Source organism: Vicia villosa, linkage group LG7 (genome assembly GCF_029867415.1).
Source record: "Vicia villosa cultivar HV-30 ecotype Madison, WI linkage group LG7, Vvil1.0, whole genome shotgun sequence".
Classification (NCBI taxonomy): Eukaryota; Viridiplantae; Streptophyta; class Magnoliopsida; order Fabales; family Fabaceae; genus Vicia; species Vicia villosa.
Window position 1 is genome coordinate 107,939,084 of NC_081186.1, and position 18,107 is coordinate 107,957,190.

Consider the following 18,107-nt stretch of genomic DNA (forward strand, 5'->3'; position numbering starts at 1 on the left):
TTTGAGTAGTTCTTGATGGAAAAACTATGATCAATGGATTGTAAAGATGAAAGTCCAAGAACCATGGTGAAGGATCTAGCAATGATCAAGTATACAATTCACATGAAAGGAAGACTAAAAGTTGGTTCCAACAATCATTGAGAACAAAAGCAGATCAACAAGGACATCTAGTGCTACAATTGTCAATAGAGTGACCACTTTTCAGATGAATGCAACTCAAAGAAGGATCCAGTAGACAAAACAAACGAGTTACAATTTGCTCATGATGATTCTGACTCAGAAGAATTTTGGTTAATGGCAACAGTTAAAAGAGAAGATGAAGATGGAGACAAGTGGTACATTAACACAAGATGCTCAAATCTTATCAACACTCATTTTAAAGTGATTCTCACAAAACACAGGACATAAATTGTGGTGGAAGATTACTAAATAAACAAATATTTCAATCCTCATCACAAAATTCAACTCAGTGTTTAATTCCAGTCCATCTTAAGCCTTACATTGAAAACTTAATGTGTTACAAATAATAATACATAAAGAATATGTAAGCTAAATTGGAGGAAAATAATAATATAGGAAGAAAAGTAAAATGTAGAACTGCCTCTACCTGCCTTAAAAAACTATGACTTGTGACAAACCACAGCAGTGCAGGATAAATCACTGTCTATACTCCACAATTTCAACTCCTCAAGCCGCTTTTGAATCGAATCTGGCTCCATATCAGTTGACCAATATACCAACTTTTTATCCCCTAGAGAAGATTTACTTACGCCACCTGACTCAATCTTCATGCCAAAAGAAGTCTCATCAGCTTTTCTAATACTTGCACCATTCTGTTCCAATAATTTTGATACAATGTACACAAAACTTAGGCTACCTTGGGTTGATGAGTCTTTTCTCCCCAAAGAATCTGCCATGGCGACAACTTTCGACACAAAGCCATTAGTCCAAATTTTCTCACTAGATGATGAGCTTTTAGCATAAAAGAGTTCCAAGTTGTTTGCAACACTGAAGTCGTCTTTGGGATCTCTAGACTCGAGCACTATATCGGAAGTGAGAAGCATGCTCCCATCCAAAACCCATGCGTTATGCTTATTTTCGATCAACTTTTTAATTACATAAGCCTTTGCCACAATACCCTTGATAGTCTCAAAACTCGAACCTTGGGAAGTCAATTTATTTGTTCCAATACTACTTACAAATTGGTCTACATCGATTACAGGATGTCCCCTTCTTGCCAGATCAAATAAGGAATCTGACGGAGGGCCCATAAGTATATAATTCCTTATATTTAGCCTCTCAAAGTAGCATAGTAGGTTTCTTACTACAGCATCAGATACCCCTAAAATATTTACTAAGAATATACTATCCTGTTTCGGCAGAGAGTGAAGCAAAGCTCCAAGTTCTTCTAAGTTCCTCATAAACCTTCCTGGATGTACTTCTCTGAAACAAAAGTCAAACCACTTTAAGCTACTCAAAGGCCGCATTTCCAATATATTGAAGTCTAGAGATCTTTCCTTCAGTAACTGAGAATCAGGTCCAGCGGTTTTCCCGTAGTTAACTCCAGCATCTCTGTGAGAGACACTTAATGCTCTTTCATGTAAAAAATTTGCATAGATGTTAAAATAACTGTGGGATTGGATAAACTTGATGAACCAAGGTGTCCATATTCTCTCCCCCTTCTTTTTATACCAACCTGTAGTCACCTGTACAATTTTTCAGAATTAAAATCAGGAATGAACTGAACAGCTGATGTATGCCTGAGAAGCGAACAAGAGTGAAGAACAAGAAACAATTTTTTATTACCATCCCCTCAAGAAATGGTTTATTGCCCTTGGCTTTGTTCTTGTCATACCACAACCTGAACTCTTTCCATGGCTTTGGAAAGAGAATTTGTCCCCATGTACCAACCAACTGGTATAAGAAAAGTCGTGTCTGGTCATCCAACTGCAACTTGTTGCCGTGTTTACCTGCAACCAAAAACCAATTATACCATCAATAAACTGAGCACATATTCACAAAATAATGAAGTAGAGTACAATCATAAAGGCAGATTAAATACATATGAGCAACACCAAAAAATGGGTTACACTTGGTGTCACTTTTGTTGTTCATCGACCATACGGGAGTACGGGACCATAACACAAAAAAGGATTCAACTTAGTGGCACTTTAGTTGCGACAAGACCAGAATACACAAGCATAGCATCATACTTTAAAATTGGATAGATTCACAAATCACAAGGTATGTTCACAACTTAGCACACAAGAAAACATAAGGTACATAACAAGTTCAAAAGCGATAGATTAGACATATTGACAAATCATCCGAAGGTTCAAAATTAATAACGAGTAAAGGATGGAGGCATTGGGCTCCCTTGTATTCAGCTAATTAGATTTGGTTTCATTTACCTCATTGACCTATGGTGTTCCTTGCAAGTTACAACAATAGGGTTGTTCTTGTTCAAGTTTTCTGGTTCCTGACTTAGTTAAATCTTAGGAGCTATGGGATTGAGGGTTCACATTGTGGTGTTAGATGTAAGATGTATCTATATCTATTCAACTTTCATGAGCTACAACTGTGAAGTTAGTGTCAAGTGCACTAAGAAGCTTTATCATTCAGCTAATGTATCATAGTTTTTAAAAACACAGAATCATTGTCATTTATAGGTAAACTAATCATTACATTGTAGCCTCATTTAATCGTCCTCAAACTTGCAAATCAAAGTCAAAATGAGTCTATGCAAGTGTAACAAAACTCAAAAGCAACTTTTAAACAAGTTAACTTAATTTTGATACCAAAAATTGCATACTTGTTTGATTTTGAGTTAACTTGAGAGTCTAACAACCACTACAACATGGTGACTAACACAGAAAACCCCATACCAAGTCCTACAAAAGACTATCAACACACAATCCAACTGTCACTACAATAGAGGATCATAGTAGCTAACACTTGGGAAACAGTAGGTATTTGCAGTTTCCTTCCCTTATATATCATTCATTACCAAAACTGACAAATAACAATATGATAACTCCAGCTAAGTAATTCACTTCAAATATCAGAAAAAAACAACCAAAAACCTAAGCATACATTATAAGCCAATTTACTCACAAATTCAAGCATCCATGACAACCATTTCTACTCCATCTCTCTCACCAATAACAAAGGCAACAAACAACATATTATCCTACTAAACAATGAATTACTCCCTAGTAAAGCAACATATTATGGTACCTGGAACAAACCTTGCACGTTGCAACGTAACACCAAAAACGTAAGGACTATAATTGGAAGCATTATAATAGAAATTCACAATCACCCTCTTAACAAACTCATAGTAAAGCGGCGAAACCTCCAAATCATCCTCCACTACAAAAGCAAACTCATCATCCGACCCAGGCCACCACGCCTCCAACCACTGCGCCTGCAACCCCACATTCCCAGTCCTATAATGCACAACCTTCTCTCCAAATCTCCACTCAAACCCATCCACAAACTCCAAAATCCTCCGCGATTCGCTCAATTTCAAATCAACAGAAGCATCATCGTTCAATAAAGCAAAATGATCAATGTAAACGTGGAGATTCACGCGGTCGCCGAGGTAATCGGCATCGGCGAGGGAACGGAGGCAGCGGGAGACGGATTCGAGGCGGTTGAATGCGAGGAGTTTGATTAGGAAAGTGAAATTGGGGGAAATGGGGTTAGGGTTTTGGTGAATTGGGGTTCGGAGGGTGAAATTAGGGTTTGGATCGAAAGATGGGAGAAGAGTGGTGTGGTTAGTGTAGAAGATGATGAATGCGAAGAGGGTGATGAGGAGGAGTAATGGGAGGAAGTGTTTTTTGGGGGCTACCATTGGTTTAGGAAGGTTTCATGCGTATGTAACATTGCTTGACATGAATGAACGAGGAGGATACACTACAGATCTCACTGAAAGTTGAAACGATGATGAAACTGTTAAACATTTCACTAACATTAATAATTAAAAAATTATTTATTCCTAGTGTTTGAATATTTAAAATAAATAAAGTGGAATGAATAAATAAAGTGGAATGAAAATGTTATTTCAATATTTCATCCATTCAAATTTAAATGGTTGAAGTTTTAAAAATGTAGGCTTCTTTTTGTCCCATACCTATGCTTCGGAGTCTATTTTGTTCCTCTTCCTTTTAAAAGTTTTAAGTTGGTCCTTTACGTTGTATAACAGAATCAAAGTGGTCATTTATGTAAAAAAAAACGGTTAACGACGTTACTTTAGATGACGTGGAAGCTGAGGTGGATTGGTGGAATGTCTATTCATCATCTTCTTCTTCTTTGTTGCTGAAACACTTTTATATTTTCCCCAAATTCAACCCTAACGCAAAATGCTTCCCAAAATCTCCTAATTGAAACCTAAATCATCATATAATCATGAGTTCTATGCGTGGTTCTTTGTCGGATACATTTTAATTTATCATCCATTTTAATTTATGAAAGTTAACTCTTCTCACTCTTCTCACTCTCAGATACATTATGCAAGAATTCTTATATATATAGATTTAGCAAAAGAGGTAGTAGACGAATTGATAATTGAAAGATAAGGTGTTGCAAATTCAAGTGTAGAAAAAGGGTACTGGATGAACAAGGCATCATTGAAGATGATTGAAATTGTTAGAGCAATATTGAAAAACATTGAAGATGATTGAAATGTGACGGCAGCGATGTGGAAGTGTTGTAGTGGTTGAAGGGTTTGTGCGGTGTTGAAGGTTTCAGCGACTTCTCTGTTTTGCAGATTGTGGTAACCTTTTGATGTTTGCGAGTGAAGCGTTTTTCAAGTGGTGTTGATTTGTTGATGGATTGATGATTTTGTTATCGTCGTGGCTGAGTTCTTGGAATGGATTTGTGTTGCGTGGGATGAAGATGAATTTTGTTGTATTGCTATAAATTTGGTTTTTGTGTTGAAGTTTAGAAGATTGAGAATAGGGTTTATGAAAAAGAGAAATTGGTAGAAAAACATTTACTGTAAAAATTTCTGGTTATTCTGAAAAAATTATTATTTTGGTTATTATGGATAATTTTCTTGTTTGTTTCTTATGTTGCTATGGTTTCAAAGTTTGGCCATTGATTTTTATCTTGTTTGTTTCATGGTTTCATATATTTCATTTGTAAATTAAATAACAAATTGTGAAATAGCATAGTGGTATAGTGACTTGTCTAGCAACCAAAGTGTCCATGGTTCAACTCTTGGTTAAGGGCAAACTTTTATATTTTTTCACCCTTTGAAGACGTAAGGGACCAACTTGGAACTTTTAAAAAGAAGAGGACCAAAATGGACCCCGAGGCATAGGTACGAGATCAAAAAGGGTATTAAGCCAAAAATGTATCTCCGGACCAATCAATTTAATATATTATTAGTTGAGCATTCCAGTGAAGATTCTGAAAAAGTATTTTTGAAAACTTAAAATGGAAATTTGAAAATCTGTCATCTTTGCATGTCAGATTTTTCCAGAGATACTTCTCCAAAAATATCAAACATGAATTTGCTAAAAAAAATACGTGCGTGATTAGAACCTATACCCATTTGTTTCTAAAACCTCTTTCCAAAAACCATTCCATTCTTAATTAAAATTTTCACTCTAAAACTTCATTATTGTGTTTCATCACATCAAAAGAAGCATAAGAAATTGAAATTCATGGTAAACTTCATTTATTTCAATCCTCATTGTCCATATTAATCTTGTTTTATAGTTGAAAAAACTCACGTTTAATATGAAAATACATATTCGGATTCAGTATGGACGTATCCGAAAATGCATTTTTGGATCCTTTAAGTCTTCATTTTCCAACAATCTATCTTCAATACTAGTTGTTTTTTTAGTACTGTATGCTACTGTTTTCATCAGAAATGGTGTGTGTAGCAACCTGCCCTAAAATTAACTTTTTAGAGTCGCCACCTATTCTGCAGGGCGAATAAGAAACCCTACGCAGTATAAAGATTCAGGGTAAGATTATTATAATCAGATTAAGGGAAGGTGTTAGGCACCCTTAACCCTTTCCTAAGGGTTGCATTGTAAAATGAAGGTTTATGGCAAAATCATTGAGGTTTATAGCTAAAGAAGTGAAGAGGGCGAAAAGTGAGATTTTAAGTGAATTGAAATTTTAGGGAGGGGGACTCGCCTTGTTCCCAAGTGCCTACGTATCTCCTTAGGGAGAATCAGAGTCAACGTAGTTCGGGGCACGGGTTGTACGCCTTAGAATTGATTATGAACCTGTTTTGAAGGCTTTTTGAATGGCTTATCGTAGTTTTGAATTTGCGATTTGAAAATGAAAGTGTTTTGAGGTTTGGCGTACAACTCAGTTTGATGTGTTTTCATTAGGTGCGATGATCAATAGATTTGATCATTATAATTAACGAATTAGATAATGTATTGCTGACCATTCTGACCGATAGGTTTGATCGTCACGAACAACAAATAAAGTTTATTTTAATCTTGTAATTAAATTTCATGTTTTATCATCACCTCTCATAACCAATAGATTTAGTTATTACACGATAATGAATTTTAATATTTATGTTTTAGTATTGTATCTCTCGCCAATGCGACTAATAGATTTAGTCGGATCGAGGAAAGAATTAGCCAAGAGTTAGTTAGATTAGCATTAATAAATAAATTAATTCGATTAAATTTATCTCTCGCCAATGCGACTAATAGGTATAGTCGGATCGAGAAGAGAATTATATTAAAAAAAGACAAATAAACAATTAAAAAAATTATAAAATTAATTGATCAATTTTATTATTTTGCTGCAGGGGGGTGTATATTGTTCTTGGGTAATATTTTAAGGGGTGTTAAAAGCAACAGGCTGAGCCCATTAAGGTTTTTAAACCACCCCAAGAACCGCCCCTCAACCCAGTTTTTCGATGGATATTCATCGGAATGTTCATCTAAACCCAGAAATCCTTCGAGCCAAACCCAGAAAAAGCAATCCCCAGATGAAGATCATCGCGATCTTCATCTTTCCCGATCTCACCTTCATCCATACAAACCCAGAACCACACACCAACAATGAACCCTATCAATCCAAACCCTAAACCCTACGAAACCTAACCTAGATAAGAACCCTAACCTTGAATTGAAACCTTAAACTCCCAAATTCCCAGAAAACACACAACAATCAAACGATATTAACATGCAATCGAATCTCTTAAGCTAAGTTGAAGATTAGGTTACCTTTTGTTCTTGAGTTTCTGGAACGTGTTAGCTCCTCGTTCTCCTTCTCTGTGTGTGTGTGTGATTTGCAAGTGAAGTGACGAAGGTGAACGGCCAAGCTTCTTAGGGTTTCGTCCAGAAAAGATCCAATCCTCTTCTTCTTGATTTCTTCTTTGCTTTTATAGTGTTAGGGTTAGTTTTATTTTAGGTTAGATTAGATTCAATTAGGTTATTTGAATATTAGATTTAGATTTGATTTGTATTATTAAGAGATTTGATTGATTCATTTTTGTAATTGATTTAATGAAATATCCGATTTGTTACTTATTGATTCATATGTTGATTTGATCTCTATGTACAATTCGTTTTGATTTGGATTCGTTCTTGGGCTTGGATTGATTGAAACTTTTTTTATTACCATCCCCTCAAGAAATGGTTTATTGCCCTTTGCCTTGTTTTTGTCATACCACAACCTGAACTCTTTCCATGGCTTTGGAAAGAGAATTTGTCCCCATGTACCAACCAACTGGTATAAGAAAAGTCGTGTCTGGTCATCCAACTGCAACTTGTTGCCGTGTTTACCTGCAACCAGAAACCAATTATATCATCAATTAACTGTACACAAACTCACAAAGTAATGAAGTTGAGTACAATTATAAAGGCAACATTAATTACATATGAATGAGTAACACCAATAACAAAAAAAAGGGATTCAACTTAGTGGCACTTTAGTTGCGATCAGACCAGAATAAACAAGCATAGCATCATAGTTTAAAATTCACAAATCACAAGGTATGTTCAAAACTTAGCACACAAGAAAACATAAGTTACATAACAAGTTCAAAAGCGTAGACATGTTGACAAATCATGAGAAGGTTCAAAATTAATAACAAGTAAAGGATGGTGGGATTGGGCTCCCCTTGATGGAGCTGGATTCAGCTAAGTTTCAGCTCATTAGATTTGGGTTCATTTACCTCGTTGACCTGTTGTATTCATTGCAAGCTTGCAAGTTACGACAATAGGGTTGTCCTTGTTCAAGTTTTCTGGTTCATTCCTGACTTTGTTAATCTTAGGAGCTATGGAATTGAGGGTTCACATTATGGTGTTAGATATATCTCTGAGTTAAACTTTCATGAGCTACAACTGTAAGTTAGAGTCCAGTGCACTAAGAAGCTTGATCATTCAGCCGATGTATCATTAAAAACACAGAACCGTTGCCTTTTTTGGGAAAACTAATCATTACATTGCCGTCTCATTTAATCATCCTCAAACTTGCAAATCTATGCAAGTCAAAACGAGTTGATGTAAGAGTACCAAATTCCAAAACACAAAAAAAACTTTTAACCAAGTTAACTTAATTTTGATGCCTAAAAGTATAGACTTGTTTGATTTTTAGTTAACTTGAGAGTCTGAACCATGAAAACAAGGTGACTAACACAGAAAACCCCATATTCTCTTGTCCATTACAAGACCTGCTGCTCATTATACTAAGTCCTACAAAAAACTCATCAACACACAATCCAACTGTCACTACAACAGAGGATCATAGTAGCCAACACTTGGGAAACAGTACGTATTTGCAGTTTCCTTCCCCTATATATCATTACCAAAACTGACAAATAACAATATGACAACTTCGGCTAAGTAATTCACTTCAAATATCAAACAAAACAACCAATAACCTAAGCATACATTATAATCCAATTTCCTCACAAATACAAGCATCCATGACAACCATTTCTATTCCATCTCTCTCACAAATATCACATGCAACAAACAACATATTATGCTAAACAATGAATTACTCCCTAGTAAAGCAACATATTATGGTACCTGGAACAAACCTTGCACGTTGCAACGTAACACCAAAAACGTAAGGACTATAATTGGAAGCATTATAATAGAAATTCACAATCACCCTCTTAACAAACTCATAGTAAAGCGGCGAAACCTCCAAATCATCCTCCACTACAAAAGCAAACTCATCATCCGACCCAGGCCACCACGCCTCCAACCACTGCGCCTGCAACCCCACATTCCCAGTCCTATAATGCACAACCTTCTCTCCAAATCTCCACTCAAACCCATCCACAAACTCCAAAATCCTCCGCGATTCGCTCAATTTCAAATCAACAGAAGCATCATCGTTCAATAAAGCAAAATGATCAATGTAAACGTGGAGATTCACGCGGTCGCCGAGGTAATCGGCATCGGCGAGGGAACGGAGGCAGCGGGAGACGGATTCGAGGCGGTTGAATGCGAGGAGTTTGATTAGGAAAGTGAAATTGGGGGAAATGGGGTTAGGGTTTTGGTGAATTGGGGTTCGGAGGGTGAAATTAGGGTTTGGATCGAAAGATGGGAGAAGAGTGGTGTGGTTAGTGTAGAAGATGATGAATGCGAAGAGGGTGATGAGGAGGAGTAATGGGAGGAAGTGTTTTTTGGGGGCTACCATTGGTTTAGGAAGGTTTCATGCGTATGTAACATTGCTTGACATTGAAATGAATGAAGGAATGAAGGAGGACACAGTACAGATCTCAGTGAAAGGTGAAACGAGGATGAAACTGTTCAAACATTTCACTAATATTGGAATTCATGGTAAACTTTATTTATTTTAAGTCCCATTGCCCGTATTAATCTTGTTTCACTAATATTGAAGTCCGCTTACTTGACGCGTCATCTTGGGTACTTTTCATCTTTTTAGGCGCATCCTTAATTTTAATTAGTTGTGAATGTGGTTTCAAATCAGTTGTTTTCGGAAAAGCGGTTTTTCTCAATTGTTCTTTTATATGCAATTTTATGGTGTCATCCACTTTAGAAAATTTATCCATGACCACTTCCAAATCGGTTGTGATGCTTACATTGGATGTACCCTCCTTCGTTGGTTCGTAGTCATCAAATCGAAGTCTTTTCCAATGATCGAAGACTTCATCCATGTGTATGGGCGAATTCAACTTCATCTTTTTAGAAATTAGACAAGCACGTGGAAGCCCGTAAGTTTTTCTAATGGTACATCCACACTTCGTATCCGCCCGCTTCACTTCATGAAAAATAAAATTCACCGTGGAGCATCTGGTTCACCGTGTCTTATTCCCTACAAATATCTCCCTTGCTATCACCCCAACCATTTCTTCAATGCCGCATATGCAGATTCAACTCTGTTGGTTGTTGTACAACCTAAATATCTAATATGGTCTGTCTAACTGCATACAACTTTCTCTTTCACCTTTTCAAGGATAGTTGATTCAACGTATTTTAGAAAATAGGGATGTCACACACAATGTTCTAAAGTGTACCACATTCTCGGTATATAACTCTTCAAAAGATGAATTTAAAATATCTGTCCATGCACCCATTATCTTCTCGACCACAACACCAAGTTTGATGCTCCTTCCGTATTCATCATTTTTTCCTTTGGTGCCAACTGCGAGTTTGAGCTTAGATCTCACAGTTTTTGTTATATGATATCGACAAAGTAATGTGGTTGATGTCGGAAAGACGATACTAACCACATTCATTATGGCATTATTCTGGTCGGTAACAATGACACTAGGCATATTATAAGGATCAACCAACAAAGTCTTGTATATTTCCAATGCTCATGTAACATTATCTTCTTTCTCACATTCCAAAAAAGTGAATCCAACCGTAAATTTCTAACCCGTAGAGATCACACCAACAATTTCTAGAAGCGGAATCCTATACTTGTTGGTCTTGTACGTCAAATCAATAATAAGGAAGGTTGGAAAAGTGTTGAACAACTTGATACTTTTTGGATGAGTCCAAAATATGTCACGAATAATAACATTGTCCTCACAAGCTCTGTACCTTGAATCGTATTGGTAATCGTCCAAAAGTTTCAAAAGTTGTTGCATTTCCGATCTCAGACCTTTTTTTCGTGATGTTCAGTTTATAACGTTCATTGTATATCTATGTGATATTTGAAATATTTTTGGGTCTTTTTCGTTTCAAATTGGCAAGTATGTTTCTCGGTGCAACTTTGATTATCGATTATTCTGAAATAGATTCCTTCTCTTCGGGATTAAGCCGATACACAATTGGATGCCCCTTGTAGCTTCATGTCCAATACATGATTATGAAGTCCACAAACGACACTAAAACGCCATAAACCATCTACACTACAAGATACATGCAACTTAAACGAACATGCACATTTCTCGATCCCGTGTCATCATGTTTTAACTTCCGAATTTTTGGAACATATTTCCCACTCCTCTCGCATTTCATCACCACAAATGCTTGCCTTCTTCTAGTGCCATTGTCGGACCTTGCTATCACAATGCCAAATCCAAGTTTACTAGTTTCAATTCGGATCCACTCAAGCGAATGTTGACGAGAAGTGAAACTCATTTCATTTGTAAATTCTTTTCAAACATCTACCGCTACGAAGATCATTTTAACATCATCATTCACCTCTTTTGGCTTAGCATCTTCGTTGACCTCCTTTGGAACATCTACACCATCTCTGGGTTTTAAAGACCACTCAACAATTTTTATGATTCTAAGAGAAGATTTGTTTAGATTGTTTGTTTGCAAAAAATGAAATGATAGAAGATAAATTTAGATTTCGATGTTAATAGTGAGAAAACTTGTTTGTGTTTAGATTACATCATCTTTATCTACATACATAACCATTGGTTAGTAATATATTTTTCTACTCAGCTATTAATACTACCACTTGTTGCTTACATTGTAGCTCATATCTGAGTCAATGACGTGAGATCAGTTGTATTACCTAATAGACGATATCTCTCTCTATAAACCAATACAACAATATTATGTTTTACTAGTGAATGCAAATACCAATGCGCTCTTTTACCAATATTGTTACTCGTGTGAATATTAAACCTAACCATATCTCTAGGCATTAGCATCCAATATATGGAGACTTGGATTTATTAATGACCAACACCTCTTGGATGTCAAGTTATACATTGAGAACATATTTTAGGTAGCTAATCCTAAACAAGCATTCAGAACGAAGAATCATCAACATTAAATCTTAAGTGGAATTACATAAAATGTCATGCCTGTAATTAATGCATGGTATGAAGATGACTCATTATTAGTCGGAGTTGCTACCTTCTTGTTCGCAATGATGGACGAAGGAGTTGAACGTGGGGATATCATTCTAGCTTAATATTGTAATGGTGGCTCAGGTCATTTTTACTAGGCCCCACTGTGTGCGCCAATTGTACTTGCTAAAAGTACAATATTAGACAATACCTTGTGTTGTAGGGTTGTCAGAGATTTTTAAGGTTGTTGTGATGTTAGAGCAAACCCATTCAGTGACGTAAAAGACTCTGTATATACTAGTGTTTTCGGGTAAAATTAGATGATCCCTTCAACTTTGATATTGAAGTATTTATAGGAATTCCTTGAGCCTGGATCTTAGGCTTCAAGTGAGTAGTAATACCCACTTCTCAAGAGTGTGGGATGTAGGCAGTCGACTCCCTTATTATTCAGGAAAACATGATTTCCCCTTTTGACTTCCTCTCTCATACGCATCACTCTCACACAATTTCATATAAGACGAGTAATATAAGAAATGAGCACCACAACTAAATAACAGATGCTCATTTTAATAAATGAGTGACTAGGAGTGATGTATTATGTCGCATGTCCTTAGAGGACATCCTACGCCATTTTTGTGAATCTTTTACAAATATACCAATACAAAAATTAATTGCGAAAACTAAAATTAAAGACAAAATATTTAAAGAAATCACTATTAAAAAAATGGAAAACTAAATAAATTTTTTGATATATTTAGAGGGACGAAAACGTACTTAATCTTAAAAATTATTCTAAATGACAACATATTTTTGCATCGACCACTTTTCAATCTTTAAGAATATCATTAGATATTTTGCAGAATTGTTACTCCAAAATTTTAGCTTGTGCATCGCACAAAACAAATGTCCCATTTTTATATATCTTAATTTGATTAACGACAATTTTTTATTTGAGAGTACTTTTATAAATATTTTATAATCTTGAGATTTGCTCCGACTTTAATAAATTTCTCTGGCCCAACTCATTTAAATTTTTAATTATCTTAAAAGTAACTTTTTTGTACTATGATTGATGATTTAATAAGATACAAAATTATAATCGTTCATGTCATAGTCTTAAAGATTTATGTGATCTTAAAATAAAGTGGTGATAAAAACATCTAACAAGTCACCAATTTAATAGTTTTTTTTTTTTTTTACAAATTTCTATATCAAGTAAAGCTTTTGAGGATATTTGTTTTTTTACAATTTCTTGATGATTGTCTACATGATTCAAGTGGAAAGAAAACAAACTTTAGCCAGCTAAATACAAAAGTAGTTTATGTAGGTACCATAGGCAAAAAAAAAAAAAGTACTACAAAAAGTTCTTTAGCCTAAATACAAAAAAATGTTTTACATCAACAAGAACAAACACTTGCAAGTTCCAACGTTGGAACCACTTTGAGACTAGATAATGGACTCATCATGCTTAGATTACAAGCACCACAAGCCATTTCCAAAGCTTAAGCTTGAATCTGGGCTTAACAATACATTTTGTAAACCAAAATGACTTCCACAAGATTCAAATCATTGTTGTGTATACTTAATTACATTTTACTTTTAATAAGACTATAAGCTACAACAACCCCCATAATTTGAGATAGATCAATATTTGGCTCTACCACCATTGTGAAAACATCATCTCCTAAATCAATTCCACAAGTTGACTTCTTTCTCCTTAGCTGAAAATAGAAAGAAAAAAATTATTATTACATGTAGTTAAAACATTCATTCATATATGTTTATGTTATTTTTACCAAACTTTGATTTAAAAAATGTTAGAAAGTTTAAGTACCTCAGCAACTATCACTCCAAGGTTATCAAATATTTTGCAAGCTGGCTTGCAAGAGCTACTTTCAATTTTATAGTTATATGGTTGGTTTTTGTCTAATCCAAGTTCAACTTCATAACTTGAATCCCATTTAGTGATACTATAGGTTTTACCGACTCGAAAGCATGGTCCTTTCTGGTCGTTCCTTGTCGCCGGAAGTTTGTAACCCTCCCAAAACCTCGACAACTTATATTGCTGCAAACACAAATATACACGTTAAGATGCAAACACAAATATACACGTTAAGATGGATATGTTAACAAAGTTTTAAATTACAGATGCGTCAAAATCTTTTGTATTTCATAATATTATAGTCAAATGCGAGTGATGTAACTGCAATCAAAACCCTAATTGATTCGCATAAAAAAATAATGTCTTCAACATAATTTACTAATTTTATAAAATATTGACAAATAGTTATGAAATTTAATTTGCTTACCTTTTTAAGTATAGTAAACAAAGTATTTCCTCTTTGATCCATGAGATGAACTTGATCTCTATGATTGGAGTTATAGTTATCAACCCTATATGCAATTTGACCATTGGAATCAAAGACTGTACATCCTTTTCCATTCAACACAAGAGATTTCATCCATAGGGTGAAAGTTTCTTGCTTGGAAGTGAAATGGCAAGAAGTGGAGGAAGCTAGGGCTTGAGGATGAACTTTTCCCATGGCTTAAGATTTTTATTGTGATATACAAAAATAAAAGAAGAGGTTTTTATATAGTAATATATGGATTAACCCTAGCCACATGAAAGTATTTAATCATATCATGATTAGTGGCTTAAAAGACAAAAAAGTCTACATTAATTAATAATTACATTTTATAGTGGAATATTATTAGTGGTTGAGATTAAGCAAGAAAACAAAAATGATTAAACAAAATATGTGTGATATAAATTACAATATCATGTCTACTATGTTTTTGTCTATTATCTTTGATATAATATCTTGAAATGTTAGTTGGAATTAACCAAAGTTCCACACCGGCAACCATGAGTATTTTAATGCAAATTCCATTCAATCTTATCATTATGGTCCCACTTTGAGGCTGATGTTGAAAATGATATTATTAATATGGGTTGGATCTTATACCATTCAACTTAGTTTTATTTTATATGTTAGTTGAAGAATTTGAAAGCTTTTCATTGGTGCATCCTTTAAATAATCATATATAAGATTATGTCATGTTGATAGAACAATATGGTTTTTGATATATAAAATGAGATTAATTATATGTATTGTCAACCCTAAATTTTTTTACACAGTCAGTGCATCACAATTATTTATAAATATTATTTTATAAATAATTAAAATAAAAATTAAATTTTAAAAAACACCACGATTTATTGATAGTGTAAAATTGTTCTACACGGTACATATCAATATGTAATTTGATCTAACTCCATGTAATAGATCTTGATCCATTTAACAAGATAAAGAAAATTTTCATGATCCCTAGCCTACATAGATTGTACAACGACTATAGAGATATAAACTTAATGAGTTAGTAAACAATTTTTCAAGATAGTGTGTTTGTATATGTATGCTATTGTTAGGCTTAAGCATGTTTTCTCTTGTAGATATGACTTTTGATGTTAGTCCATGTAAAAACAAAAGTGATATATTCCTAACACGTGAGTCCTTTGATTCATGCCATTGGTGGCCCTAAGAGTGGCCGAAAGGGCAAGGCTTGATATTTGAGTGATTGTCACTATCATTCCATGTAGTTCACTTTATGAAAAGTTTGATTTTAAAATTCAGATGTGTTCAATTTATAAAAAAAAAAAAGAAAAATATTTTATTTTTGTCAAAACTAAGTTTGAAATGTATTTTCTAGATTACAATATCCACAATTTCGAGTGGGAAAATAAATTTAATTGTCACCTTGAATGTATATCACTCTTCATGTTCTTCATAATTATAACATTATTTTTTTTTTAAAATAAAATTCTACAAAATCTCCTTCCACTCTCACTTAAGGTTTTCTCTTCAAAACTACATTCTTATATGTTGGCATTAAAATGAGTAAAAGAAGTTGGAATTTCATATAATGTATATGTATTACATTGATTATTGCTTTAGAACATCCGACTTATATTGCTGAAATATGTAATTTTGAAAAGATGGATTATATTTCATTGTCTCCGAAAATTAAAATTCGGATTGTTCTGATATTGAATATGAATTATCTTCTATTATAATTGGTTGTAATTATCGTGTACTCTGATGTTGTCTCTAAAGGCTTATGTATCCATGGGTGTTAAATCGGGTGATATTCATGTAGATGTTAGAAAATAATTTAGGTTTAAGTATCTTTTTTATCCCTATAAATATCTTAAATTTCATTTTTAGTCCCATTTAAAAAATGACATATTTTAGTCCCTATAAATTTTTATACATGCAATTTTAGTCCCTGCAATTTTTTAAAATTTTGAAAACTGTTTAATTACCCTTAAAACTTTAAATTTTTGAATAATTTTTTCATATGTGTTTAGAATATTATAAAATATTTCTTTACCAAATTATATAATTTATTAAAATGAGAAGAATTAAATATAAATTTTTTAAATTTTAAAAGGTAATGATAAAAGTAATGCAAATCTCGACTTAGAAATTAAATTTCGAGTTCCTTTTTTTCGAGGAACTTTTTATAATGTTTTAACAAGTATGTAAAATAATCATTCAAAAATACACATAGGTTTAACATTATGGACTAAAACTACGTGCATAATAATTTTGTGATGACTAAAATATGTTATTTTTTAATATGGACTAAAAATGAAATTTGAGATATTTATAGGGACCAAAAACATACTTAACCCAATGATTTATAAATAAATATGATTTTTCTATACGTGAACATATGCTTCAATCGGTTCGCTCAGAGGCTGCCAAATTAGGGTTTTCTATTATAATCGAAAGGTTGGATTATATTTTTGATAGAAGACATGCATTTGTGACGGTGAAATGCAAAAGAAATGGCAAGTATAAAACACATATCCAGAATATGAAACACGGTGATACCAGAAAAGAAAATGGGAGTGTCCTTTTTAGTTGTGCGGGCACCTCAAGGTGAATAATACATGAACATTTAATGTGATTTATGGTATACATAACCATGTTTGGAGTTACAAGTTTGTCGGTCACCTCATTGTATGTCGTCTAAATTCTGAAGAGAAGAAACATGTATCTAACATGAAATTGAACATAGTTTAAACCAAAAATATATTGTCAACTTTGAATCTGTAAATATCTGAAAGTTTTGCAATATTAAGCAAATGTACAATGTTTGCACACGAAACAACCGAGAAATAAGTGGTCTAATATTTGAAATGCAACAATGGTTGAAGCTTTTGGATGATGATCATTATGTATCTAGGTATAGATTATGTGAGGATGGAAAACCGTTCGGGATATATTTTGGACTCATTCTGATTTCGTCAATTCGTTCAACAATTTTCCACTGTGTTCATAATTGATAAGCGCAACAAGTACAAGCTAGCAATTATAGAAATTGTTGGTGTTACTTATACATATATGACTTTTCAGTTGGGTTTTCATTTTTAGAAAGTGTAAAAGAGGACAATGTTACATGGACTTTGGAAGTGTGTTAGACTCCGTTGAAAGACCAAGAAAACATGCTACATGTGATTGTCACTGACCGCGATACTGTACTAATAAATTCAGTTTCAAAGGTGTTTCCTACATCATATGTTTTACAGAGTAGGTATCATATAACAAAAAACGTGAGAGGTAAACCTAATCCTATGGCAGTGATCAAACAAATCAAGGGTGAAAATGGAAAAACCTAAAGTTAAGCAGGTGAGCGTGGCATATTTGAATTTCTTAAAATATGTTAAAAGCACAATTTTAGACCAAGTGAAAGAGAAGATTGTTTGTGCTTGGACCGATAAAGTTAAGCACTTGGGAAATATTACAACTAATATAGTTGAAACTTGTTATGCCACATTGAAGATTTGGTTGCGAAATAGTAAAGGGAATTTGTGTAC

At 34.0% G+C, this 18,107-nt stretch overlaps 2 protein-coding genes across 3 annotated transcripts; both read right to left on the reverse strand.

Moving 5' to 3' along the window:
* Window positions 1–340: 340 nt before the first annotated feature.
* LOC131616467 (uncharacterized) lies at window positions 341–9,778 on the reverse strand. 2 transcript variants are annotated; one of them, XM_058887802.1, is made up of 3 exons: window positions 9,024–9,778; window positions 7,609–7,772; window positions 341–1,706 (listed from the first exon to the last, which is right to left on the reverse strand). In XM_058887802.1, exons 1-3 carry the CDS (start codon window positions 9,640–9,642, stop codon window positions 621–623), a joined length of 1,869 nt encoding a protein of 622 aa, XP_058743785.1. In that variant the 5' UTR covers window positions 9,643–9,778; the 3' UTR covers window positions 341–620. The 2 variants fall into 2 exon arrangements, with proteins under 2 accessions (XP_058743785.1, XP_058743784.1); XM_058887801.1 differs by lacking the exons at window positions 7,609–7,772; window positions 9,024–9,778 and adding exons at window positions 1,807–1,970; window positions 3,238–3,974.
* Window positions 9,779–13,530: 3,752 nt separating this feature from the next.
* Window positions 13,531–14,828, reverse strand: LOC131616470 (protein LURP-one-related 11-like). Its single transcript, XM_058887804.1, has 3 exons — window positions 14,533–14,828; window positions 14,058–14,288; window positions 13,531–13,944 (listed from the first exon to the last, which is right to left on the reverse strand). The coding sequence occupies exons 1-3, from the start codon at window positions 14,764–14,766 to the stop codon at window positions 13,810–13,812; spliced, it is 600 nt and encodes a 199-aa protein (XP_058743787.1). The 5' UTR covers window positions 14,767–14,828; the 3' UTR covers window positions 13,531–13,809.
* Window positions 14,829–18,107: the final 3,279 nt, after the last annotated feature.